The 26,741-nt window shown below is 44.7% G+C and overlaps 1 protein-coding gene across 1 annotated transcript in view; it reads left to right on the forward strand.

The window, feature by feature from the left end:
* Positions 1 to 26,075, forward strand: part of AHSG (alpha 2-HS glycoprotein) — a 33,238-nt gene extending 7,163 nt beyond the window's left edge. The window contains exons 3-7 of the mRNA XM_038750773.1: positions 8,848 to 8,932; positions 14,060 to 14,223; positions 16,522 to 16,626; positions 21,126 to 21,212; positions 25,552 to 26,075. Of these exons, the coding sequence (XP_038606701.1) occupies positions 8,848 to 8,932; positions 14,060 to 14,223; positions 16,522 to 16,626; positions 21,126 to 21,212; positions 25,552 to 25,866 (756 nt within the window). The 3' untranslated portion in view covers positions 25,867 to 26,075. The remainder of the gene's footprint in view (positions 1 to 8,847; positions 8,933 to 14,059; positions 14,224 to 16,521; positions 16,627 to 21,125; positions 21,213 to 25,551) is intronic.
* Positions 26,076 to 26,741: the final 666 nt, after the last annotated feature.

The raw sequence follows: 26,741 nt of genomic DNA on the forward strand, positions 1-26,741 counted from the left end.
CTGCGTGACCATGGGCAAGTCACTTAACTTGTCTGTGCCTCAGTTTTAATCACTGGGGATTCAATATGGGCTCCCCTTCTAGTTAGACTGGGATCCCCATGTGGGACCTGATTATCCTGTACTTTTTCTAATGCTTAATACAGTGCTTGATACATAGTAAGCAGTAAGCGCATAACAAATACCACAGTTATAATTATTGCCTTCTGAGAAGTGAGTAAAATAAAAACTTAAATCGGTAGAATACTGTGAATTTCTTGGTGAAAGGCACTGAATGAGCAAAAGAGAATTTAATTGATTGCCCCTAATTCTTACTCCTGTTCACATATTCACATGGATTGTCTCTATATGTTGCCAACTTGTACTTCCCAAGCGCTTAGTACAGTGCTCTGCACACAGTAAGCACTCAATAAATACGATTGATGATGATGATGATGATGATATTCACAAATAATTCACAGCCAATAGGCTCAAATGGGTGTGCCTCACTTTTTCTTATGAAACTTGGGAGAAAACTGGGAAACATCTTTGCATTCGTTCATTCATTCATTCATTCAATCATATTTACTGAGCATTTACTGTGTGCAGACCACTGTACAACCACTTGGAAAGCACAATTCAGCAACAAATAAATAAAATAAAAATAAATGATGGTATTTGTTAAGCCCTTACTATGTGCCAAGCACTGTTCTAAGTGCCGGGGTAGATAAAGGGTAATCAGGTTGTCCCCTGTAAGGCTCACAGTCTTCATCCCCGTTTTACAGATGAGGTAACCGAGGCACAGAGAAGTGAAGTGACTTGCCCAAAGTCACACAGCTGACAAGTGGCAGAGCTGGGATTAGAACCCATGACCTCTGACTCCCAAACCCGTGCACTTTTCACCAAGCCATGCTGCTTCTGAGAGAGAAGAGGAAATCCCTTATTCCTTTATTCCCTTATTATTGTCTCAATAATAATAATAATAATGATAATAATAATGGCATTTGTTAAGCACTTACTATGTGCAAAGCACTGTTCTAAGCACTGGGGAGGTTACAAGGTGATCAGGTTGCCCCACATGGGGCTCACAGTCTTAATCCCCATTTTACAGATGAGGTAACTGAGGCACAGAGAAGTGAAGTGACTTGCCCAAAGTCACACAGCTGACAAGTGGCAGAGCCGGGAGTTGAACCCATGACCTCTGACTCCCAAGCCCCGCTGCTTCTCGTATAGAGATAATCTCTACCCAACAAGGGACTCACGGTCTAGAAGGGGGGAGACAGACATCAAAACAAGTAAACAGGCATCAATAGCATCAATATTAATAAATAGAATTAGAGATATATACACATCATTAATAAAAACAGCAGTTCCTTAGTTGCTGTCATAATGCCGTTCCATCTTCTGCTAGGTCTTGGGGGTAAGCGCCACTCCCCGCACAGGTGCACAGCGGGAGCCCTTACCTCCTTCCCCTCCCCACAGCACCTGTATATATGTTTGTATGTATTTATTACTCTATTTATTTATTTATTTATTTTATTTGTACATTTCTATTCTATTTATTTTATTTTGTTAAAATGTTTTGTTTTGTTCTCTGTCTCCCCCTTCTAGACTGTGAGCCCGCTGTTGGGTAGGGACCGTCTGTATATGTTGCCAACTTGTACTTCCCAAGCGCTTAGTACAGTGCTCTGCACACAGTAAGCGCTCAATAAATACGATTGAATGAATGAAGGAAGGAATAAAATATGAACTGTTTATTCTGTGGTCTTGGTTAAGCACTTACTATGTGCCAGGCACTGTACTGAACACGGTGATAGTTACAAGTTAAGCAGGTTGGACACAGCCCATGTGCCACATGGGGCTCACACTCTTAATCCCCATTTTACAGATGAGGGAACTGAGGTACAGAAAAGACTCCCAGGCTAGTGATCTTTCCACTAAGTCACACGATTGGTCTATAGACTGCTACAAAACAATTTTCCAAAGGTGATGCACAGGTATTCTCTAAGAACCAGGGGATCAGTGCCTGTTTTAGCACCCACCTTGAACTCCAATTTCCAGTTTAGACAATCATGTTTGCCACATTTTGAAAATAAATCACTGACTAAAAATTTCTGGACCAAAATGATCCAGGCTTCCTTTAACCTCCCCTTCCCTCTCCTTCTGCCGAGAAATTCAAAAACCTTTCTTTCATTTATTATTATAATTAATAATCATTATGGTATGTCCCCCCCGCCCCTCCCCATCCCCCCCGCCTTACCTCCTTCCCCTCCCCACAGCACCTGTATATATGTGTATATGTTTGTACGCATTTATTACTCGATTTATTTATTTCATTTGTACATATTTATTTTATTTATTTTATTTTGTTAATACGTTTTGTTTTGTTCTCTGTCTCCCCCTTCTAGACTGTGAGCCCGCTGTTGGGTAGGGACCGTCTCTATGTGTTGCCAACTTGTACTTCCCAAGCGCTTAGTACAGTGCTCTGCACACAGTAAGCGCTCAATAAATGCGATTGAATGAATGAATGACTGAATGAATGAAGTGATTATGTGCCAGGCATTGTTGCACTCAATAAATACGATTGATTGATTGATTGATTGATTGATTGTTCTAATCGCTGGGACAGATACAAGATAATCAGGTTGGACACAGTCCCTGTCCCACACGGGGCTCACAATCTTAATCCCCCTTTTACAGATGAGGGAACTGAGGCACAGAGTAGTGAAGTGACTTGTCCAAGGTCACACAGCAGACAAGTGGCGGAGCTGGGATTGGAACCCAGGTCCTTTTCTTGTTCCTCCCATGGTTGCTAAGGAAACTCACGTCAGAAGACCGAGTCTCACTAACTGTGGGAAGGGAATGTGTCTGTTATATTGTACTCACCCAAGTGCTTAGTGCAGTGCTCTGCACACAGTAAGCACTCAATCAGTGTGATCGACTGACTGACGGTTCAGTCCAAGCAATGACTTTTGGATATTTTCCTTCTGTTGGTCAGGGGAGCTGGGCTACTTCCCACGGGAATACTGTCTTCTGGGAACGTCACTCTCATGTTGATCCAAACAGCCTCCAAAGTTTTGCTTGGTGAGGCTGAAGGCTTTTTGGAAATAGAGGCATTTCTCACTCCTCTTCCTCCAGACTTTATTCTACAAATGTTTTTCCCCAAATCTCTGGCATACGTCAGGCAGTCAAATGACCATCCCTCTTCACTGGACCATCAGAAGGTTACAAAGATGAATCCCCGAGTTTTCTCCCATGGATCAATCAATCAATCAGTGGTATTTACTGAGTGCTTACTGTGTGCATGGGCGAGTACAGTACAAGAGAAGTAGCAGACATGTTCCCTGATCATAATGAGACTGTGAGCCCACTGTTGGGTCGGGACCGTCTCTATATGTTGCCAACTTGTACTTCCCAAGCGCTTAGTACAGTGCTCTGCACACAGTAAGCACTCAATAAATACGATTGATTGATTGATTTACAGTCTAGAGGGATTATAAAACAACATGAAGAACATCCATGCAGCGTGGCTCAGTGGAAAAAGCACGGGCTTTGGAGTCAGAGGTCATGGGTTCGAATCCCTGCTCTGCCACATGTCTGCTGTGTGACCTTGGGCAAGTCACTTAACTTCTCGGAGACTATTACCTGATCTGTAAAATGGGGATTAAGACTGTGGGCCCCATGTGGGACAACTTGATCACCTTGTATCCCTCCCAGCACTTAGAACAGTGCTCTGCACATAGTAAGTGCTTAACAAATGCCATTATTATTATTATTATTATATCATCTGTGAATTAAGTGTGAATAGATGGGTGTCTAGTCCAACCTGATTATCTTGTATCTAGCCCGTGGCTCGGTGGAAAGAGCCCGGGCTCTGGAGTCAAAGGTCATGGGTTCAAATCCCGGCTCTGCCAGTTGTCAGCTTTGTGACTTTGGGCAAGTCACTTCAATCAATCAATCATATTTATTGAGCACTTACTGTGTGCAGAGCACTGTACTAAGTGCTTACTTCACTTCTCTGTGCCTCAGTTCCCTCATCTGTAAAAGGGGGATTAAGACTGTGAGCTCCCAGTGGGACAACCTGAATGCCTTGTAACCTCCCCAGAGCTTATACCGGTGCTTTGCACAAAGTAAGCATTTAATAAATGCCATCATTGTTATTATTATTAGCCCAGTACTTAGTACAGTGCTTGGCACATAGTAAACACTTAATGCCACAGGTATTATAATTATCACATAAGTCTACATGATTAAGAATTAGGGGTGATCATTTGTCCAGTTTTCAGCCAGATGGATCCCTGCCTGGTACAGTTACAGCACTGGACATCTTTATGTCCAGGATGTTTTTTTAATGGTATTTATTAAGTGCTTACCATGTGCCAGGCACTGTACTAAGCACTGGGGTAGACTGTGAGCCCGTTGTTGGGTAGGGACCGTCTCTATTGTTGCAAACTTGTACTTCCCAAGCACTTAGTACAGTGCTCTGCACACAGTAAGTGCTCAATAAATACGATTGAATGAATTAATGAATAAAAATTAATCAGGTTGTACACAGTCCTCGTCCCACATGGGGCTCACAGTCTTAGTACAGTGCTTGGCACATAATAAGCACTTAACAAGTACCACAACTATTATTATTATTATTAATCCCCATTGTGCAGATAAGGGATCTGAGATACAGAGAAGTGAAGTATCTTGCCCATGGTCACACAGCAGACAAGTGGCGGAGCCCAGATTAGAACCCCAAGTCTGATTCCCACTGTTGGGTAGGGACTGTCTCTATATGTTGCCAACTTGTACTTCCCAAGTGTTTAGTAGAGTGCTCTGCACACAGTAAGCGCTCAATAAATACGACTGATTGATTGATTCCCAGGCCCATGCTCTATCCACTAAGCCACGGTTCTCCCAGGATTTTGATTTTGGGTAGCCAGCTCCTCCCCACTTCAGCTTCCGCTCCCATATTCCGTGGCTCAGAAACAGCTCCTGTGTTTACTGGTATCAAGGATCTCAGTAGAGAAATGCTCTGGGTTAGGATGAAATTCCATAGGATGGAGCATATGACACGATCACATTCTGTCAAAAATCTCCAGTGGCTACCAATCAATCTGCGCATCAGGCAGAAACTCCTCACCCTGGGCTTCAAGGCTGTCCATCCCCTCACCCCTTCCTACCTCACCTCCCTTCTCTCCTTCTCCAGCCCAGCCCGCACCCTCCGCTCCTCCGCCGCTAATCTCCTCACCGTACCTCGTTCTCGCCTGTCCTGCCATCTACCCCCAGCCCACGTCATCCCCCGGGCCTGGAATGCCCCCAATTCCTCTGCCCACCCGTGAAGCTAGCTCTCTTCCTCCCTTCAAGGCCCTGCTGAGAGCTCACCTCCTCCAGGAGGCCTTCCCAGACTGAGCCCCTTCCTTCCTCTCCCCCTCGTCCCCCTCTCCATCCCCCCCATTTTACCTCCTTCCCTTCCCCACAGCACCTGTATATATGTATATATGTTTGTACAGATTTATTACTCTATTTATTTATTTATTTATTTTACTTGTACATATCTATTCTATTTATTTGATTTTGTTAGTATGTTTGGTTTTGTTCTCTGTCTCCCCCTTTTAGACTGTGAGCCCACTGTTGGGTAGGGACTGTCTCTATATGTTGCCAATTTGTACTTCCCAAGTGCTTAGTACAGTGCTCTGCACATAGTAAGCGCTCAATAAATACGATTGATGGTGATGATTATTATTATTATTACTTGTGAATCCGGGCCTGATATAGCCTCAAGAGCCCTCACTGGTGGGCCTAGAGGTTTTCTTTTCTTCTGAAATGGTGAGGGTCCCAGCCGATTGTCTGCTTACTTAGTGCTGGGACTTCTCTGAGGAGCCAACCAGCCATGTTTTATCCAACACGTAAGGTTTACTCCCCCTTTCAGGATCCCACCTGGAGCACTTCCGATACTCTAGAGAAGCAGCTGTGGCTTAGTGGAAAGATCACGGGCTTTGGAGTCGGAGATCATGGGTTCGTATCCCAGCACTGCCACTTGTCAGCTGTGTGACTTTGGGCGAGTCACTTAACTTCTCTGGGCCTCAGTTCCCTCATCTGTAAGATGGGGACTAAGACTGTGAGCCCCATGTGGGGCAACCTGATAACCTTGTATCTTCCCCAGCGCTTAGAACAGTGCTTTGCACATAGTAAGCGCTTAATAAATACCATCATTATTATTATTACCAGTCTCAGCTATGGGAGGGAGCGTCAAGCAGAGGCCAACCCATCCCATTCCCAGCTTGGGTGGTGACTACCGAGTAGCAGGCAATCTGCTACAAGTCAAAACTCACCCGTGCTGGGCAGCAGCGGCGGGGGAGCGAGTCGAGGGTGGAGACTCAAATTTACTGCACGGAAGGAGGCAACGGTAAACCCCTTCTGTATTTTTACCAAGAAAACTCTATGGATATGCTACCAGAACAATTGCAAGATGGAGGTGGGGCCATCTGGGAGAGATGTGTCCTTGGAGTCGCTCTGGGTCGGAGACGACTCCACAGTAAAAGACAAGGCAAGGTCTACTGAAGCAGCGTGGCTCAGTGGAAAGAGCCCGGGCTTTGGAGTCAGAGGACTTGGGTTCGAATCCCGGCTCCACCGCCTGTCTGCTGTGTGACCTTGGGCAAGTCACTTAACTTCTCTGAGCCTCAGTTACCTCATCTGTAAAATGGGGATTGACTGTGAGCCCCACGGGGGACAACCTGATCATGTTGTATCCCCCCAGCGCTTAGAACAGTGCTTTGCACATAGTAAGCGCTTAACAAATGCCATCATTATTATTATTATCATTATTACTCCTCTCCCAACTTTAAAGAGAAGGAGTGTGGCCTAATGGATAGAGCACAGACCTGGAAGTGAGAAGGACCCGGGTTCTAATTCTGACTCTGCCACTTGTCTGCTGGGTAACCTTGGGCAAGTCACTTCACTTCTCTGGACCTCAGTTACCTCAACTGTAAAATGGGGATTAAGACTGTGAGCCCTATGTGGGACAGGGACTGTGTCCAACCTGATTATCTTGCATCTACCCTGCGCTTAGAACAGTGCCTGGCACATAGTTAGTGCTTAACAAATACTACAATTATTATTATATCTCACACTGTCATTTTAACACTTCTGCACCAACCATGCACTTAAATACTCACAAATCCCTGTAATACTTATGTACATATCTGTATAGTCTTTTATTTCTTCCTATTTGAAATTTATTTTAATGTAATCATTCATTCATTCATTCAATCGTATTTATTGAACACTTACTGTGTGCAGAGCACTGTACTAAGTGCTTTGGAAGTACAAGTTGGAAACCTATAGAGACGGTCCCTACCCAACAACGGGCTCACAGTCTAGAAGGGGGAGACAGACAAAAAAACAAAGCATGCGGAAAGGTATCAAGTCATCAGAATAAATAGAAATAAAGCTAGATGCACATCATTAACAAAATAAATAGAATAGTAAATATGTACAAGTAAAATAAATAGAGTAATAAATCTGTACAAACATATATACAGGTGCTGTGGGGAGGGGAAGGAGGTAGGGCGGGGGGGGTGGGGAGGAGGAGAGGAAAAAGGGGGCTCAGTTTGGGAAGGCCTCCTGGAGGAGGTGAGCTCTCAATAGGGCTTTGAAGGGAGGAAGAGAGCTAGCAATCAATCAATCAATCATATTTATTGAGCACTTATTGGGTGCAGAGCATTGTACTAAGCACTTGAGAGAGTACAATATAACTGAGTTGGTAGACAAGCTTCCTGCCCGTAACAAGTTTAATGTAAATTCTTTAACGATGAGGATCATTCCTATTAAGTCCATTGTATCCTCCTAAGCACTCTATAATAATAATTATATTTATTATATATTATATTATATTATATTATATTATATTATATATTATATTATATTATATTATATTATTATGTTATATTATATATTATAATCAATCATATTTATTGAGCGCTTACTGTGTGCAGAACACTGTACTAAGCACTTGGGAAGTACAAGCTGGTGACATATAGAGACAGTCCCTACCCAACAGTGGGCTCACAGTATATTATACTATATATTATATTATATTATATTATATTATATTATATTATTTTATTATATATTATATTATTATATATTATATTATATATTTATTATATTATATTACATTACATTTGTTAAGTACTTACTGTGTGCAAAGCACTATTCCAAGTGCTGGGGAGGATACAAGGTGATCAGGTTGTCCCACATGGGGCTCACAGTCTAAATCCCCATTTTACAGATGAGGTCACTGAGGCACAGAGAAGTTAAGTGACTTGCCCAAAGTCACACAGCTGACAACTGGCAGAACCGTGATTTGAATCCATGACCTCGGACTCCCAAGCTCGTGCTCTTTCCACTGAGCAATGCTGCTTCTCTGTACACTTTTCACTAACTACTATTAATTGATTATTTATATGACAGAATTATTTAGACAAAAACCTGCAAAACGTTGTATTCTTCTGCCGCAATCCCTTCAGCCGGACTTCCTGTTTCCCATCTCAAAGATGGGAACATGTTTGCTAATTCTGTTGTGTTGTACTTTCCCAAGCGCTTAATACAGTGCTCTGAACATAGTAAGTGCTCAATAAGTATGATTGATTGAGTAAAGGCATATAATCCTGCTAGTAAGGATGGTTTTAGTGGTATGTAGAGAAGGGCGAATCTGTAACTCAAAAAGCCACTTGCCGGATGATATTTGCAAGTCTTCTTCATTAATGGCAGCAGGAGTACCACATGGCAACTATAAAATACATGCTCTCCCTTCATCCCAAGTTTGGGATTCTTTTGTTTCTCCATGATATAATATTTCCAAGGTGTTTCTGTCCCTAGGCTGTTGAAGGAGACTGTGACGTTAAGCTGTTGAAGTTGGAAGGCAAATTTACCGTGCTGTTTGCAAAGTGCGATTCCTCTCCAGGTAAGGGGTCTTTCTTCTCTTCAATCAATCAATCAATCAATCGTATTTATTGAGCACTTACTGTGTGCAGAGCACTGTACTAAGTGCTTGGAAAGTACAAGGTTTATGTGGGTAGGACTGGGCTGAAGAAGGAGGGCAGAAATATTTCCTGCAGTGTTTTTCCACATTAAATAATATATCCGTCTCTTTAAAAAAGGCAGTAAGGTGAACTATCTTATCTATGATCAGTTTTCTTAGGTTGGGAACTTTAAAAGTCCTTTACTTCAGATGAGGGAAACTAGTCCATGGGTTCAAATCCCGGCTCTGCCAACTGTCAGCTGTGTGACTTTGGGCAAGTCGCTTAACTTCTCTGTGCCTCAGTTAACTTGTCTGTAAAATGGGGATTAAGACTGTGAGCCCCACATGGGACAACCTGATCACCTTTTATCGTCCCCAGTGCTTAGAACAGTGCTTTGCACATAGTAACTGCTTAACAAATACCATCATTATTATTATTATGAACATACAATATATATATATATATATATATCAGTCAGTCAATGGTATTTATTGAGCGCTTACTATATGCAGAGCACTATACAAAGTGTTTGGGAGACACGTTCCCTGCCCATTATGAGCTTAATAGGTTAACTTAATAGAAAATGGTCCTAGCCATGAAGAAACAATCATTTGTATTTGTAAGTAGGGTGCAATTTTTGAGGCTCATGGCCATTTATTAATAAGTCCTCAGAACCTCCAAGGAAGGATAGGATTATTATTTCTATTATTCCATTTTACGGGAAAAGTGGGAGAGGGGTTGCCCAGTCTGCTGTAATGTGTGTTTTCACTATGAGTTTTGGTTAGCGCGCCATTAGGGAATTAGGAACATTTCTTCAACATACTGAGCCTGTTTGCATGCAGCCTGATACAGCAGCAGAAATAGTTGGTGAGTTTTCACAACCACCTTGTGTCGAGAGCACTGTAGTTAAGTGCTTAGTACACAGTACAAAGCAGTAGTTAAGCAGAGCACACAGTAAGTGCTCAATAAATATGAAAGAAGGAATGAATAGAAAACAACACCCACATCTATCAGTCGGGTGTAGATTTGAAATAAGAGCTGATAATGCAGAAAGGGAAGTAAGATTTTTAAAAAGTCCAGAACGGAGAAATTAATCAAGCAGGCAAGCAAGCAATGGTATTTATTTAGCACTTGCTATGTGCAGAGCACTGTGCTAAGCACTTGGTTGAGTACAAAAGCATAGGTAGACATGATCCCTGCCCTCAAGAAGCTTACCCAGGGCTTAGAACAGTGCTTGGCACATAGTAAGCACTTCACAAATACCATCATTAGTATTATTATTACAGCCTAGAGGAGAAGGACACAAATAACTTTTAGGTAGGAGGAAGCAACTGGATATAGACTGTGAGTTTGCTGTGGGCAGGAATTGTCGCTCTTTGTTGCTGTATTGCACTTTCCCAAGGGCTTGGTACAGTACTGTACACACAGTAAGTGCTTAATAGCTTACTCATAGCTTAATAATACTATTATTAAGCTTAATACTTAATGTTATTATACTTAATAACTTAATGGCTCAGTGGAAAGAGCACGGACTTGGGAGTCAGAGGTCATGGTTTCAAATCCCGGCTCTGGCACTTGTCAGCGGTGTGACTTTGGGCAAGTCACTTAACTTCTCTGGGCCTCAGTTCCCTCATCTGTAAAATGGGGAAGAAGACTGTGAGCCCCACGTGGGACAACCTGATTACCTTGTATCCACCCCACTGCTTAGAACAGTGCCTGGCACATAGTAAGCGCTTAACAAATACCAACATTATTATTATTATTAGAGGTGGGGAGACAGACATCAATACAAATAAAGAAAATTACAAATATATATGTAAGTGCTGAGGGGCTGGAGGGGGTAGAGGGAGTGGGAGATGAGGAAAAATGGGGCTTAGGAGATGTGCCTTCAGTAAGGCTTTGAAGCGGGGGGCGAATAATTGTCTGGTGGATTTGAGGAGGGAGGGCATTCCAGGCCAGAGGCAGGACATGGGCCAGGAGTTGGCGGCGATCGATGACGTTTATTGAGCTCTTACCATATGCAGGGCACTGAACTAAGGGCTTGGGGGAGTCCAATATAAAGCAGGTTCCCTGCTGCCTGTGGCCCGGTGGTGACCCGTGACCCATGCCAGAGAGGAGGGTCAGCCAGAGCCTCCACGGCCGCCCCCCTCCAGAGCTTGAGATTCCTGGATTCTCCCACCCCTTCCTCCCTCCCTTCCGCCTAGGGCACCCTGTCTGAAATTCCTTGTTTCTCCCACCCCTCTGCCTTCCACCCCCAACCCCCAAGCTCATGGGGACGTCCAAGCACTGATAAATGTCTTGATCCCATGGGGACTATAAGCTGGTTGGGGAATGAGGGGAACGTGAATACCAACTCTCTTGTTTTGGACTCTCCCAAGCGCTTAGTACACTGCTCAGCACAGTAAGCTCTCAATAAAAACAATTTATTGATTGATCGATTGTTAGCCCCGTGTTCCACAAAGATGCCATTTTTACCTGGAGTCCTGGGATAACAAAAATCTCAAAACTCATCATAGTTAATCAATCAGTGGTATTTATTGAGCACTTACTGTGTCCCAAGCACTGTGCTAAGGGCTTGGGAGAGTAACAATAATAATAATAATAATAATAATAATGATGGCATTTATTAAACACTTACTACGTGCAAAGCACCATTCTAAGCACCTGGGAGGTTACAAGGTGATCAGGTTGTCCCACGTGGGGCTCACAGTCTTAACCCTCATTTTCCAGAAGAGGTAACTGAGGCTCAGAGAAGTGAAGTGACTTGCCCAAAGTCACACAGCTGACAAGTGGTAGAGCCGGGATAAGAACCCATCACCTCTGACTCCAAAGCCCGGGCTCTTTCCACTGAGTTACGCTGCTTCTTCCAAACCTCAGCTGGCCCTGCCACCCCATCCCACAGCTACAGTACAGTACAAAAGAGTTGGTAGTCCTGTTCCCCACCCTCATAGAGCTTCCAGTCTAGAGGGGGGAGACTGGCATTAATATTAATAAATAATAATGTGAAGTTTATAGATATGTAAATAACTGACATGGGGCTGGTGGGGGGTGAAAACCAAATACCGAAAGGTCACAGATCCAAGCTTGTAGACAACACAGAAGGGAGAGGAGGCCGGGAAAAGTGGGATTAATCGGGGAAACCTTCTAATATAGAAGCAACAGAATTTAGTGGAAAGAACACAGGGCTGGGAGTCAGAGGATCTGGATTCTAATTCCAATTCTGCCAGTTGTTTGCTGTGTGACCTTGGGCAAGTCAGTTCATTCATTCATTCATTCAATCGTATTTATTGAGCACTTACTGTGTGCAGAGCACCGTACTAAGCGCATGGGAAGTACAAATCGGCAACATATCGAGATGGTCCCTACCCAACAACAGGCTCACAGTCTAGAAACCTCTCCCACAGAGGTTTGGATTCATTCATTCATTCATTCAATTGTATTTATTGATTGAATAATCAATCTGAGAGCTCACCTCCTCACTGAGAGCTCACTGAGAGCTCACCTCCTCCAGGAGGCCTTCCCAGACTGAGTCCCCTCCTTCCTCTCCCCCTCCTCCCCCTCTCCATCACCCCGCCTTACCTCCTTCCCTTCCCCACAGCACCTGTATATATGTATCGATGTTTGTACGTATTTATTACTCTATTTATTTATTTATTTTACTTGTACATATCTATTCTATTTATTTTATTTTGTTAGTATGTTTGGTTTTGTTCTCTGTCTCCCCCTTTTAGACTGTGAGCCCACTGTTGGGTAGAGACCGTCTCTATATGTTGCCAACTTGTACTTCCCAAGCGCTTAGTACAGTGCTCTACACACCATAAGCGCTCAATAAAAATGATTGATTGATTGATTGATTGACTGAGTGCTTATTGTGTGCAGAGCACTGTACTAAGCGCTTGGGAAGTACAAATAGGCAACATATAGAGATGGTCCCTACCCAACAACGGGCTCACAGTCTAGAAGGGGGAAACAGACAACAAAACAAAACATGTAGATGGCTGTCAAAGTCGTCAGAATAAATAGAAGTAAAGCTATATGCACATCATTAACAAAATAAATAGAATAGTAAATATGTACAAGTAAAACAGAGTAATAAATCTGTAATAATAATTTTGGTAATTGTTAAGTGCTTACTATGTGTGATGCACTGTTCTAAGTGCTGGGGAGGATGCAAGGTGATCAGGTTGTCCCATGTGGGGCTCACAATCTTAATCCCCATTTTACAGATGACGTAATTGAGGCACAGAGAAGTTACGTGGTTTGCCCAAAGTCACACAGCTGACAGTTGGTGGAGCCGGGACTTAACAAATGCCATCATTATTATTATTATTATTGAACCCACGACCTCCGACTCCCAAGCCCGTGCTTTTTCCACTGAGCCACTCTGCTTCTCTGTACAAACATATATACAAGTGCTGTGGGGAGGGGAAGAAGGTAGGGTGGGGGGGATGGGGAGGAGGAGAGGAAAAAGGGGGCTCAGACTGGGAAGGCCTCTTGGAGGAGGTGAGCTCTCAGAAGGGCTTTGAAGGGAGGAAGAGAGCTAGCTTGGCAGATGTGTGGAGGGAGGGCATTCCAGGCCAGGGGAAGGATGTGAGCTGGGGATCGATGGTGGGACAGGTGAGAATGAGGCCCAGTGAGGAGATTAGCGGCAGAGGAGCGGAGGGTGCGGGCTGGGCTGGAGAAGGACAGAAGGGAGGTGAGGTAGGAGGGGGCCAGGTGATGGACAGCCTTGAAGCCGATAGTGATGAGTGAGGCTCAAGAAGTCAGTTAACTTCTCTGAGCCTCAGATCTCCTGTTCTCCCTCCTATTTAGACTGTGAGCCCCATGAGGGACAGGAACTGTGTCCAACCTAATAAACTTGTATCTACACCAGCACTTAGAACAATGTTTGACACGTAGTAAGCGCTTAACGAATACCATAAAAAAAGCCAAGTTAAAAGTGACTACGGTGGGTTACCTGCTTCGAGCCCGACTTTCCTGGACCATTCTCAGATTCCTGAATTTTCCTCAACGGTCTCTTAAGACTTTCAGAAATCAGGACATTTCTCCTTTCATCGCTCCTCCTATAGACTCGGCCGAGGATGTCCTCAAAGTGTGCCCCGACTGTTCCTTGCTGGCTCTTCTGAATGACTCTGCGGTGACTCACGCGGTGGAGGCCGCCCTGGCCAAATTCAACTCTGAAAACAACGGCTCCTATTTCCTGCTTCTCGAGATCTCCAGGGCCAAGAAAGTGGTAAGGTTGAAAGGATCAACCTGGAGGCAGGGAAGGAAGAAGCAGAGCATGTTTATGGTATTTGTCAATAATTGTGGTATTTGTTAAGTGCTTACTATGTGCCAGGCACTGTACTAAGCACTGGGGTAGATACAAGATAATTGTGTTGAACACAGTCCCTGTCCCACGTGGAGCTCATGGTCTTAATCCCCCTTTTCCAGATGAGGGAACCGAGTCCCAGAGAAGTGAGGTGACTTGCCCAGGGTCACCCAGCAGACAAGTGGAGGAGCAGGGATTAGAACCCAGGTCCTTCTGACTCCCAAGACTGTGCTCTATCCACTAGACTATGCTGTTCTGAGATACGGGGATAAAAATAATAATAATAATGATGGCATTTATTAATTGCTTACTATGTGCAAAGCACTGTTCTAAGTGCTGGGGAGGTTACAATAATAATAATGGCATTTGTTAAGCACTTACTATGTGCAAAGCACTGTTCTAAGCTCTGGAGGGGGATACAAGGTGATCAGGTTGTCCCACGGGGGGGGCTCACAGTCTTGATCCCCATTTTACAGATGAGATAACTGAGGCACAGATAAGTTAAGTGACTTGCCCAAAGTCACACAGCTGACAGTTGGTGGAGCTGGGATTTGAACCCATGACCTCTGACTCCAAAGCCCGGGCTCCTTCCACTGAGCCACGCTGCTTCTAAAGGATTCCCTGTCTGGTAGAAGTGGTGACTCTCAAATGCCTCTGGCAAGGCCCGTGGCTGTTCTAACTCCCCTTCTTGTGGGCAAGAAGGAATACTCTCTTTTAAGGTACACATTTAAGAACTTCCTCCTAAGTGTGGATAATTCTGTACTTGTCAGCCCCTTCGGCAAGCATAGGCGTCATTCAAAATAACTGGCCATTTTCCAGGGCAAAGCAGAGCTTCCTGGTTTGAGTTTGCAAAAACATCTGCTAACCCTTGTAATGACAGAGCCGAATTTCACAATCCAAGCAAAGGGGGCTATAGAACTTGGACAGGAAAATACTAATGAATGTGGGGAACACTATCGTTTTCCATGTTGGATGGAAAGAGCCCGAGCCTGGAAATCAGGAGCCTGGCTCCTCCGCTTACCTGCTTTATGTCCTTAGACAAATCAGTTGACTTCTCTGTGCCTCCGTTTTCTCAACTGTAAAATGGAAATTAAGTATCTTGCCTTCCACCCACTTTGAGACCGATGTGGGACACGGACCGTGTCCGATCTGCTTCTGTTCCCAAAGGACAAGGACTGGGTTTAATCCCAAACTGTATATTCTCTCCCAGTACTTAGTACAGTGTTTTGCACACAGGAAGCACTTAATAAATACTATTACTACTACCTACTACTATATATACTCCAGCACTTAGTATAGTGCTTGGTACGTAATAAGTACTTAGTACCATAATTATTATGATTTTATTATCCTGTAGAAGATGAATCAGGTGTGAAGATCAGATTCAAGCCTGACTCAGAGTGTGCAGGGTGACCTCGGAGAGAGAATACTGGGCTGAGAGTCAGGAGACCTGAGTTCTGTCATTTGCCTGCCGGGTGACCTTGGACAAGTCACTTAATCTCCCTGGGCTTCAGTTTTCTTGTCTGTAAAATGAGGTTAAACAGGTTAAACAGGAGGGTAAAATGAGGATGGTGAGCTCTGTGTGAGGGAGGAAACTTGTCCGATTTGATAACCTTGTATGTACTCCAGGACGTAATAATAATAATAATAATGGTATTTGTTAAGCACTTACTATGTGCCAAGCACTGTACTAAGCACTGAGGTAGATACAAGGTAATCAGGTTGTCCCACGTGGGACTCACAGTCCTAACCCCCATTTTTACAGATGAGGCAACTGAGGCACAGAGAAGTTAAGTAGCTTGCCCAAGGTCACACAGAAGACAAGTGGTGAAGCCAGGATTAGAACCCATGACCGCTGACTCCCAAGCCCATGCTCTTTCCACTAAGCCCCTGCTGGACTGGAAGTTCCTTGTGGGCAGGGAACATATCTCCTATTTCCGTTATGTTTTACTCTCTTGAGCACTTAATACAGTGTTCTTCACATAGTAAGCTCTCAATAAATATGACTGATTAATTGATTGATTACTGAGTTCATAGTAAGTGCTTAATAAATGTCATTATTTATTAGTATTACTGTTATTAATAATATTCTCTATGCTGAACATTGTAGCATGTAGCTGTTGAAGGGTCTTAGACGAACAACAGCCCTGCATCTCTGTGTCCCTTCCTTATATTACACTGCCTTGAGAATGCTGATTTTTTGCTCTTTGTCCCTTTCAGAATTTGCCACCATCCACAGTTGTGGAATTTGTAGTTGGTGCCACCGATTGTGCAGCCAAAGAGGTTTCCGATCCAGCCAAGTGTAACGTGGTGGTAGGGCCAAAGGTAAGTGGATGGAAAGTTTAGGCCCGATTACATCAGCCGCTGATACCTCATATATCTCGAAAGGCAAGTCAGGATTTTCTTATTTTTCTCAGATCAGTCAATCAATCGTATTTATTGAGTGCTTGCCGTGTGCAAAGCACTGGATTAAGTACTTGGGAAGTACAAATTGGCAACATATAGAGACGGTCACTACCCAACAACGAGCTCACAATCTAGAAGGGGGAGACAAACAAAACAAAACATGCGGACAGGTGTCAAGTCATCAGAACAAACAGAAATAAAGCTAGATGCACATCATTAGCAAAATAAATAGAATAGTAAATATGTACAAGTATAATAGAGTAATACATCTGTACAAACATATATACAGGTGATGTGAGGTGGGGAAGGAGGTAGGGTGGGGGTGATGGGGAGGAGGAGAGGTAAAGGGGGGCTCAGTCAGGGAAGGCTTCTTGGAGAAGGTGAGCTCTCAGGAGGGCTTTGAAGGGAGGAAGAGAGCTAGCTTGGCGGATGTTTGAAGGGAGGGCATTCCAGGCCAAGGGACATCAAGCCAGATCAGTCAATCAATCGTATTTATTGAGTACTTGCCATGTGCAGAGCACTGTGTTAAGTGCTTGGGAGAGTATAAAAGAGTTGGTAGACACATTACATGCCCACAATGAGTGAACAATCTAGAGGGGCAGATGGACATTAATATAAATGAATAAATTACGGATATGAACGTATGAACGTAAGTGCTGTAGGGGCGAGGGAGAGGTGAATAAAGGGAGCAAATCAGGGCAGTGCAGAAGGGAGTGGGAAAAGTAAGCGCTTAATAAATGCTATCATTACTATAAAAGGAAATGAGGGCTTAGGGAAGATCTCAAATCTCCCAGACACCTGTAGTTCTGAACCAGGTTCTTACTGGGCACTTGACTTTAACAGAATTGGCTTCCCCCAGTGCCACAGACTTTTACATTTGTGATAACTTCATGAAGAAGAGGTCAAAAATGGTGGTTTACTTATTATTATTATTATGGTATTTGTTAAGTGCTTACTATGTGCCAAGTACTGTTCTATGCTCCGGGGTAGATGCAAGGTAATCAGGTAGCCCCACGTGGGGCTCACAGTCTTAATCCCCATTTTACAGATGAGGTAACTGAGGCACAGAGAAGTGAAGTGGCAAGGTCACACAGCAGGCAAGTGGCGGAGCCGGGATTAGAACCCATGACCTCCTGACTCCCAGGGCTGTGCTCTATCCACTACACCATGCTGCTTCCCTCGACTTTTTACTTGAGGAAAAAGTTAGGAATGTTGGAAAGGGAATCGCTGCCCTTCCCAAATATTCCTGTTAACACTAGAGGAGGCAGGCTCCTTATTCTACTGGTCTGACCCCAAAATGGTGTTTTTCTCGTAAGCTGATTTCACTAGACTTGAAGTTCTAGTATTTGGGCCAAAGCGAGAGGGCAAGTTGATGGGTGCCACACTCATAAAAGCAACCATGTGTTCGGAAGCTCAAAGTGGGATGGTGGGTGTGGGTCTTTCAGTAGAAGAAGCTTCCCTGGGAGGCAGATCAACAGCTCAAGATTTAGAAAAGGCAGAGACAGAGCTAGATAAAGGAGGGAGAGAGAGAAATGCATGAACAGAGACAGGCAGAAAGAAAAAGAGAGAGAAATCGTGGTCTAGACAGAAACGCTAAGATGAACACATGGACAAAGACAGAGGCAGGCAGAAAGGAAAAGAGATAACGCACAGTCTAGACAGAAATGCAGTGATGAACACAAGAAGAAACAGAGACAGGCAGAAAGAGAAAGAGAGAGAAATCATGGTCTAGACAGAAACACTAAGATGAACACATGGACAAAGACAGAGGCAGGCAGAAAGGAAAAGAGAGAACACATAGTCTAGACAGAAACACAATGCTGAACACAAAAACAAAGAGATAGAGACAGGCAGAAAGATGAAGAGAGAAAGCAACGGTCTAGACATATGCAAAGCTCGTCGTGGGCAGGGAACATATCAACTCCGTTATATTGCACTCTCCCAAGTGCTTAATAACTGCTCTGCACACAGTAAGTGGTCAATAAATACAGTTGATGGACTGACAGAGGAGTGAGCTCTACACAGGCAGGGCAACAGATGGATACGAATGCAGTGAGCACACTCACTCTGCAATCTTGGGCTTGGAACGGCTAAGCAAGGCAGCTAAGCCATCCTTCTGGCTGCTGCAGCTTCTCGGCCTTTCCCAGCGTTCCCAGCCCTGGTCCTTTTCCGCTCTGAAGAGCCAGTCCTTCCACTGCCGCTGCTGCTGGGATCCGTTTTTCGGCTTCCCGCTGGTTTGTAGCTGCATTGGTGGCAGCAGCAGCTGCAGCTGAGAAGCTGCAGTCTTTGCAGTAAAAATAATAATAGTAATAATGGCATTTATTAAGCACTTACTATGTGCAAAGTACCGTTCTAAGTGCTGGAGAGGTTACAAGGTGATCAGGTTGTCCCACTGGGGGCTCACAGTCTTAATCCCCATTTTACAGATGAGGGAACTGAAACACAGAGCAGTGAAGTGACTAGCCCAAAGTCACACAGCTGGCAATTGGCGGAGCCGGGATTTGAACCCCTGAACTCTGACTCCGAAGCCCAGGCTCTTCCCACTGAGCCATGCTGCTTCTCGCTGCTGCAGTACAGCCCTGCCTTCACCATATTCCCTGTTGGAGACCTCAGCTTCTAAGCTCTTGGCCCACTGTAACCTGTAACCGCTTTCGGGAGTTATGGTTGGAATGGCATCCGAGGTCCGAAGACCCCAGCCGGGAACACGGCGGCAGCAGAATGGAAGGGGGAAGGCCACGCCATTGCTACAACTTTCCCCGCTGCCAGTCTGGACGGGAAACTACCACCGCCACCCCTGCCAGAAGTGGGACCTTAATGGGTCCCCCTGGCCAAAATGAGGCCCAAATTTTCACTCCTGCCCAAATCCAGTCTTCTGATCTCTTTTCCATAGGCACCCACCCCCAATTCCAAAAGAAAGCTACTAGAGTCTGCAGGTTATAAGCTCCTTGTGGAGAGGAAACATATCTACCTGCTTGGTCATACTGTACTCTGCCAAGAGCTTATTCAATCTTTCAACTGTATTTATTGCATGCTTACTGTGTGCAAAGCACTGTACTAAGCACTTGGAAGAGTACAATATAACAGCAGACACATTCCCTGTCCAAACGAGCTTAATACGGTGCCCTACATAATAACGATGATAGTGTTTGTTAAGCACTTACTAGGCGCTAAGCACTGGGATGAATACAAGCAAATTGAGTTGGAAACAGCCCCTGTCTCATCTGGGGCTCAGTCTCTATCCCCATTTTCCAGGTGAGGCAGCTGAGGCACAGAGACGTGCCCAAGGTCACACAGCAGGCAAGTGGCGGAGCAGGAATTAGAACCCATGACCTTCTGACTACCACTGATGATTGCAGAGGGCACAGGAACAAAATTTAGTGTTGATACTAGTGTTAATAAAGCATTGACCTCTAAGGCTGTTTTGTAGATATGGACAAAGATGCATTAGTTGTGATCTTATGGATATTTAGTCGATAATCACTTAGACTGCTTAAAAATGTCTTCCAGTAGTACTATCTGAGATTTGGGCCATCTTGTTATACTAATAGTAATGATGGTATTTGTGAAGCACTTACTATGTGCCAAGGGTAATCAGGTTGTCCCACGTGGGGCTCACAGTCTTAACCCCCCCCCCTTTTACAGATGAGGTAACTGAGGCACAGAGAAGTGAAGTGCCTTGTCAAAGTCACACAGCTGATAAGTGGCAGAGCCAGGATTAGAACCCACGACCTCTGACTCCCAAGTTGGCGCTCTTGCCACTAAGCCACGCTGCTTAACTCTACTATTCCAACCTCCCACTTGTCTTATGCCGTCAAGTCGTTTCCGACCTATGGTGACGCCACATGGACCCATCTCTCTCAGAACGCCCCGTTCTCCATCTGCAATCCTTCTGATAGTGGATCCACTGAGTTTTCTTGGTAAAAATACAGAAGCGATTTACCACAGCCACCTTCCACACAGTAAACGTGAGTGTCCGCCCTCGATTCTCTCCCTTGCCGATGCTGCCCAGCATGGGTGAGTTTTGACTTGTAGCAGATTGCCTTCCGCTCGCCGGCCACTGCCCAAGCGAGGAATGGAATGGGTAAGCTTCTGCTTGACTCTTCTTCCCATAACCAAGACTGGTAGAGTACCGGACCTCCCGCTACTTTAGTCTATTTGCCGTTGCATTATCTCCTTTTACAGGGAATTAATCTTTCTTATTAAAGTGTTGTACCACGACGCTTGCCATTTCACTCATTTTTCTTTTTCAATTAGAAGTCCATTGGAGAGAAGCGGTTTTCCCCTTAAACACTTTAAACTACCTGTCAAGGACTGTGCACGAGTGTTTTAGTACCTCAGTCTAGCTGGGTCCTGAGATTCAGGTTGCCTTCTGTCGAGGAATGTAATCTGTTCTCTTGTCTCTTCCCTCTTTTCCCCAGCAAACTGGCTTCTGCAAGGCCTCGCTGTTCTACCAAGCCGGAGGTGGTGAGGAAGTCCAAGTGAACTGTGTAATTTTTGATCCTCAGGTATTAACTCTCTGAATATTTTAAATCTCATTAGCAGAACATTTAGAACCGGCAAGAAAATAGTCACCCTACTCACCCAGGGTGAGCGACATTTTTTCCAGGTCAAAAAAAAAAAGGTGATTACAGTACTTTCATTCATTCAATCGTATTTATTGATCATTCATTCATTCAATCAATCATATTTACTGAGCGCTTACTGTGTGCAGAGCACTGTACTAAGCGCTTGGGAAGTCCAAGTTGGCAACATATAGAGACGGTCCCGACCCAACAATGGGCTCACAGTCTAGAAGGGGGAGACAGACAACAAAACAAACATATTAACAAAATAAAATAAATAGAATAGTAAATATGTACTTGATCCCGTGGGAAATAATAACCATAATGATGATGATAATTGTGGTATTTGTTAAGTGCTTACTCTGTGCAAGGAATTGTGCTAAGGGCTGAGATGGATACAAGCAAATTGGGTTGGACACAGTCCCTGTCCAGTGTGGGGCTCACAGTCTTAATTCCCATTTTACAGATGAGGTAACTGAGGCACAGAGAAGTTAAGTGGCTTGTCCAAGGTCACACAGCAGAAACATGATGGAGACGGGATTAGAACCCGTGACCTTGTGATTACCAGGCCCGTGTTCTATCCACTTTGCCATCAATCAATCATATTTATTGAGCGCTTACTGTGTGCAGAGCACTGTACTAAGCGCTTGGGAAGTACAAGTTGGCAACATTTAGAGACAGTCCCTACCCAACAGTGGGCTCACAGTCTAGAAGGGGGAGACAGACGACAAAACCAAACATATTAACAAAATAAAATAAATAGGATAGAAATGTACAAGTAAAATAAATAAATAAATAAATAGAATAAGAAATATGTACAGACATATATACACATATACAGGTGCTGTGGGGAAGGGAAGGAGGTAAGATGAGGGGGATGGAGAGGGGGACGAGGGGGAGAGGAAAGAAGGGGCTCAGTCTGGGAAGGCCTCCTGGAGGAGGTGAATGCCTGGGCTGATTCAGTGAGCCAAGAGGGCTCATACAAATTTGGTGCCTACATACACAGAAATTTATTTAGAACACTCTATGACTCCTCATCAGTATTTATTTCTCTCTGTTGTGTTGAGACCTTTCTAATTACTCGGTGTGGGCTATTGGTGGCCTTTATCATTAGACTTGGGTCTTTGAAGCAGAGTTTTCAAGGGTGGCTACATGTGGCCACTTGATAAATTGGGGAATCTGCTATATTTCAAATAATTCAAATGGCGATGAATATTCATTCATTCAATCAATCGTATTTATTGGGCGCTTACTGTGTGCAGAGCACTGAACTAAGCGCTTGGGAAATACAAGTTGGCAACATATAGAGACAGTCCCTACCCAACAACGGGCTCACAGTCTAGAAGGGGGAGACAGACAACAAAACAAAACCTGTGGACAGGTGTCAAGTCGTCAGAATAAATAGAATTAAAGCTAAATGCACATCATTAACAAAATAAATAGAATAGTAAATATGTACAAGTAAAATAAATAGAGTAATAAATCTGTACAAACATACATACAGGTGCTGTGAGGAGGGGAAGGAGGTAGGGCGGGGGGGATGGGGAGGAGGAGAGGAAAAGGGGGGCTTAGTTTGGGAAGGCCTATAAAAGGAATATTTATATCTTTTTTCAAATATTTGATAGCGTTTCCATTTACCTAGATACCATCCACTCATTATTAATTTGAAAATGGGCCACTGCAAAAATGTTGCAGCGACTGCCATCATCATTATAATAATACTTGTATTTTTAAAACGGCATTTGTTAAGGGCTTACTACATGCCAAGCACCGCATTAAGCTCTGGGATAGTAGATTCAGGCTTATAATGATAATGATGGCATTTGTTAAGTGCTTACTATGTGCAAAGCACTGTTCTAAGCGCTGGGGAGGGAAGTGATTTGCCCAAGGTCACACAGTAAACATGTGGTGGAGCCGGGATTACAACTCTGGACCTTCTGAATCCCGAGCCCTTGCTCTATCCACTAGACCATGCTGATAAGCAGTGTGGCTCAGTGGAAAGAGCCCGGGCTTTGGAGTCAGAGTTCATGTGTTCAAATCTCAGCTCCGCCAATTGTCAGCTGTGTGACTTTTGGCAAGTCACTTAACTTCTCTGTACCTCAGTTACCTCATCTGTAAAATGGGGATTAAGACTGTGAGCCCCCTGTAGGACAACCTGATCACCTTGTAACCTCCCCAGCGCTTAGAACAGTGCTTTGCACATAGTAAGCTCTTAATAAAAATGCCATCATTATTATTATTATTCATTCATTCAATCGTATTTATTGATTATTATAATTATTTATTATTATTATAAGCAGCATGGCTCAGTGGAAAGAGCCCGGGCTTGGGAGTCAGAGGTCATGGGTTCTAATCCCAACTCCGCCATTTGTCAGCTGTGTGACTTTGGGTGAGTCATTTAACTTCTCTGGGCCTCAGTTACCTCATCTGGAAAATGGGGATGAAGACTGTGAGCCCCACGTAGGACAACCTGATCACCTTGTAAACTCCCCAGTGCTTAGAACAGTGATTTGCACATAGTAAGCACTTAATAAATGCCATCATTTTTGTTATTATTATTATCATAAGCAGCATGGCTCAGTGGAAAGAGCCCAGGCTCGGGAGTCAGAGGTCATGGGTTCTAATCCCGACTCGGCCGCTTGTCAGCTGTGTGACTTTGGGTGAGCCACTTAACTTCTCTGTGCCTCAGTTACCTCATCTGGAAAATGGGGATGAAGACTGTGAGCCCCACGTGGGACAACCTGATCACCTTGTATCCTCCCCAACGCTTAGAACAGTAACATAGTAGCGCTTAACAAATGCCATTATTATTATTATTATTATTATAAACCCTTATCTACCCCAGCGCATAGAACAGTGTCTGAGAAGCAGTGTGGCTCAATGGAAAGTGCCCGGGCTTTGGAGTCGGAGGTCAAGGGTTCAAATCCCGGCTCCGCCCACTGTCAGCTGTATGACTTTGGGCAAGTCACAACTTCTCTGGGCCTCAGTTCCCTCAACTGTAAAACGGGGATGAAGACTGTGAGCCCCCCGTGGGACAACCTGATCACCTTGTATCCTCCCCAGAGTTTAGAACAGTGCTTTGCACATAGTAAGTGCTTAATAAATGCCATCATCATCATCATTATTATTATTACAAGCAGCATGGCTCAGTGGAAAGTGCCTGGGCTCGGGAGTCAGAGGTCATGGGTTCTAATCCCGACTCCGCTGCTTGTCAGCTGTGTGACTTTGGGCAAATCACTTAACTTCTCTGGGCCTCAGTTCCCTCAACTGTAAAATGGAGATGAAGACTGTGAGCCCCCAGTGGGACGACCTGATCACCTTGTATCCTCCCCAGCGCTTAGAACAGTAACATAGTAAGCGCTTAACAAATGCCATTATTATTATTATTATTATAAGCCCATATCTACCCCAGTGCATAGAACAGTGTCTGAGAAGCAGCGTGGCTCAATGGAAAGAGCCCGGGCTTTGGAGTCAGAGGTCATGGGTTCAAATCCCGGCTCCGCCAACTGTCAGCTGTATGACTTTGGGCAAGTCACTTAGCTTCTCTGGGCCTCAGTTCCCTCATCTGTAAAATGGGGATGATGACTGTGAGCCCCCCGTGGGACAACCTGATCACCTTGTATCCTCCCCAGCGCTTAGAACAGTAACGTAGTAAGCGCTTAACAATCACCATTCTTCTTCTTCTTCTTATTATTATTATTATTATAAGCCCGTATCTACCCCAGCGCATAGAACAGTGCCTAACACATAGTAAGCGCTTAACCAATACCACTAAAAAAAGGACTTAATAATAATAATAATAATGGCATTTATTAAGCGCTTACTATGTGCAAAGCACTGTTCTAAGCGCTGGGGAGGTTACAAGGTGATCAGATTGTCCCACGGGAGGCTCACGGTCTTAATCCCCATTTTCCAGATGAGGGAACTGAGGCCCAGAGAAGTGAAGCGACTTGCCCAAAGTCACCCAGCTGACAAGTGGCAGAGTCTTTTAGACTGTGAGCCCACTGTTGGGTAGGGACTGTCTCTATGTGTTGCCAATTTGTACTTCCCAAGTGCTTAGTACAGTGCTCTGCACATAGTAAGCGCTCAATAAATACGATTGATTGATTGATAGAGCCGGGATTTGAACCCGTGAGCCCCGATCCCAAAGCCCGGGCTCTTTCCACTGAGCCACACTGCTTCTCATAAGCGCTATGCTATTTCCTCCTCCTGGCGCCGATGGTATTGTCTGCTGCCGAGCAATAAGACTGAAACCAACTCAGTGACTGCTTTCGTCTTTCAGCCCGCGGTTCCCCAGCGCCAACCAGACGGGGCGGACGTTGCAGGAGCCACCGCCCGCCCAGTCGAGGTGGCAACCCCCGGCGGGGCAGGGCCCGGGGCGGCCGTACCACGAGGACCACTAGTCCCCCGCTTCCAGCACCACGACTTGAGGCACTCCTTCCGTGGGCCTCACCATCCCCATCTGGCCAGTTCACCGGAATCCGCCTCCGGCGAACAACGCCAACCGCTTCTGGCAGTGCTTCCTCAGCCAGGACCCCAGGGACCGGTCCCTCAACTCCCCGTCTGCCCGGGAAGGCTGAGGCACTTCAAGGTCTAACAGGGTTTCCGGCCGCCATACTCCCGGCAATTGAAGGATTAACTTAGAAATCCAGCTTTCTTCCACATTTGTTAGGGAAAGGCCGGAGAAAAGAGGGATTTGGAGGAGAGAGGGAGCGTGATTATCATTTCTCAAAAATTGGGAGAGGTGGGATGGATGGGTGGGTAGTAAGGCCTGGTGACGATGACGATGATGGTATCGGTTAAGCACTTACTATGTGCCAAACACTATTCTGATCTACTCCCAGCTCTGCCACTTGCCTCCTGTGGGACTTCAAACAGTCACTCGATTTCTCTGGGCCTCAGTTCCCTCTGTAAAATGGGGATTCAATTCTACCCCCTGCTATTTAGACTGTGAGCCAGGCTCTGCACCCAGAAAGGGATTGACTAGGTGTGACCTGATGGTCTTGTGCCTTCCCCAGCGCTTAGTAGAGAGCTTAGCACAGAGTAAGTGCTTAACAAAGACCGCAATTATTATTATTAATTTCAAGGAAGAGATACCTTTCAGACTGTGAGCCCACTCTTTTAGACTGTGAGCCCACTGTTGGGTAGGGACTGTCTCTATGTGATGCCAATTTGTACTTCCCAAGTGCTTAGTACAGTGCTCTGCACATAGTAAGCGCTCAATAAATACGATTGATTGATTGATTGATTGATTGTGCTGCATGGCACATAAACGAGGCTCACATCTTCCTCAAATCCATGAGGGCGGAGGATCAAGAGACTTAAACATTGAATAATTCAGACCTTTACTTGATTCCAAGCCTTGCATCTATGCTTAGTAATAACAGTAGTATTTGCTAAGCAGTTAGTGCCAAAACCATACTGTGCACCGGGGGAAAATGAGATAGGTCATACGCAGTAGGGAAAAACAGG

This window comes from Tachyglossus aculeatus, chromosome 1 (genome assembly GCF_015852505.1).
Source record: "Tachyglossus aculeatus isolate mTacAcu1 chromosome 1, mTacAcu1.pri, whole genome shotgun sequence".
In the NCBI taxonomy this organism is placed as follows: domain Eukaryota; kingdom Metazoa; phylum Chordata; class Mammalia; order Monotremata; family Tachyglossidae; genus Tachyglossus; species Tachyglossus aculeatus.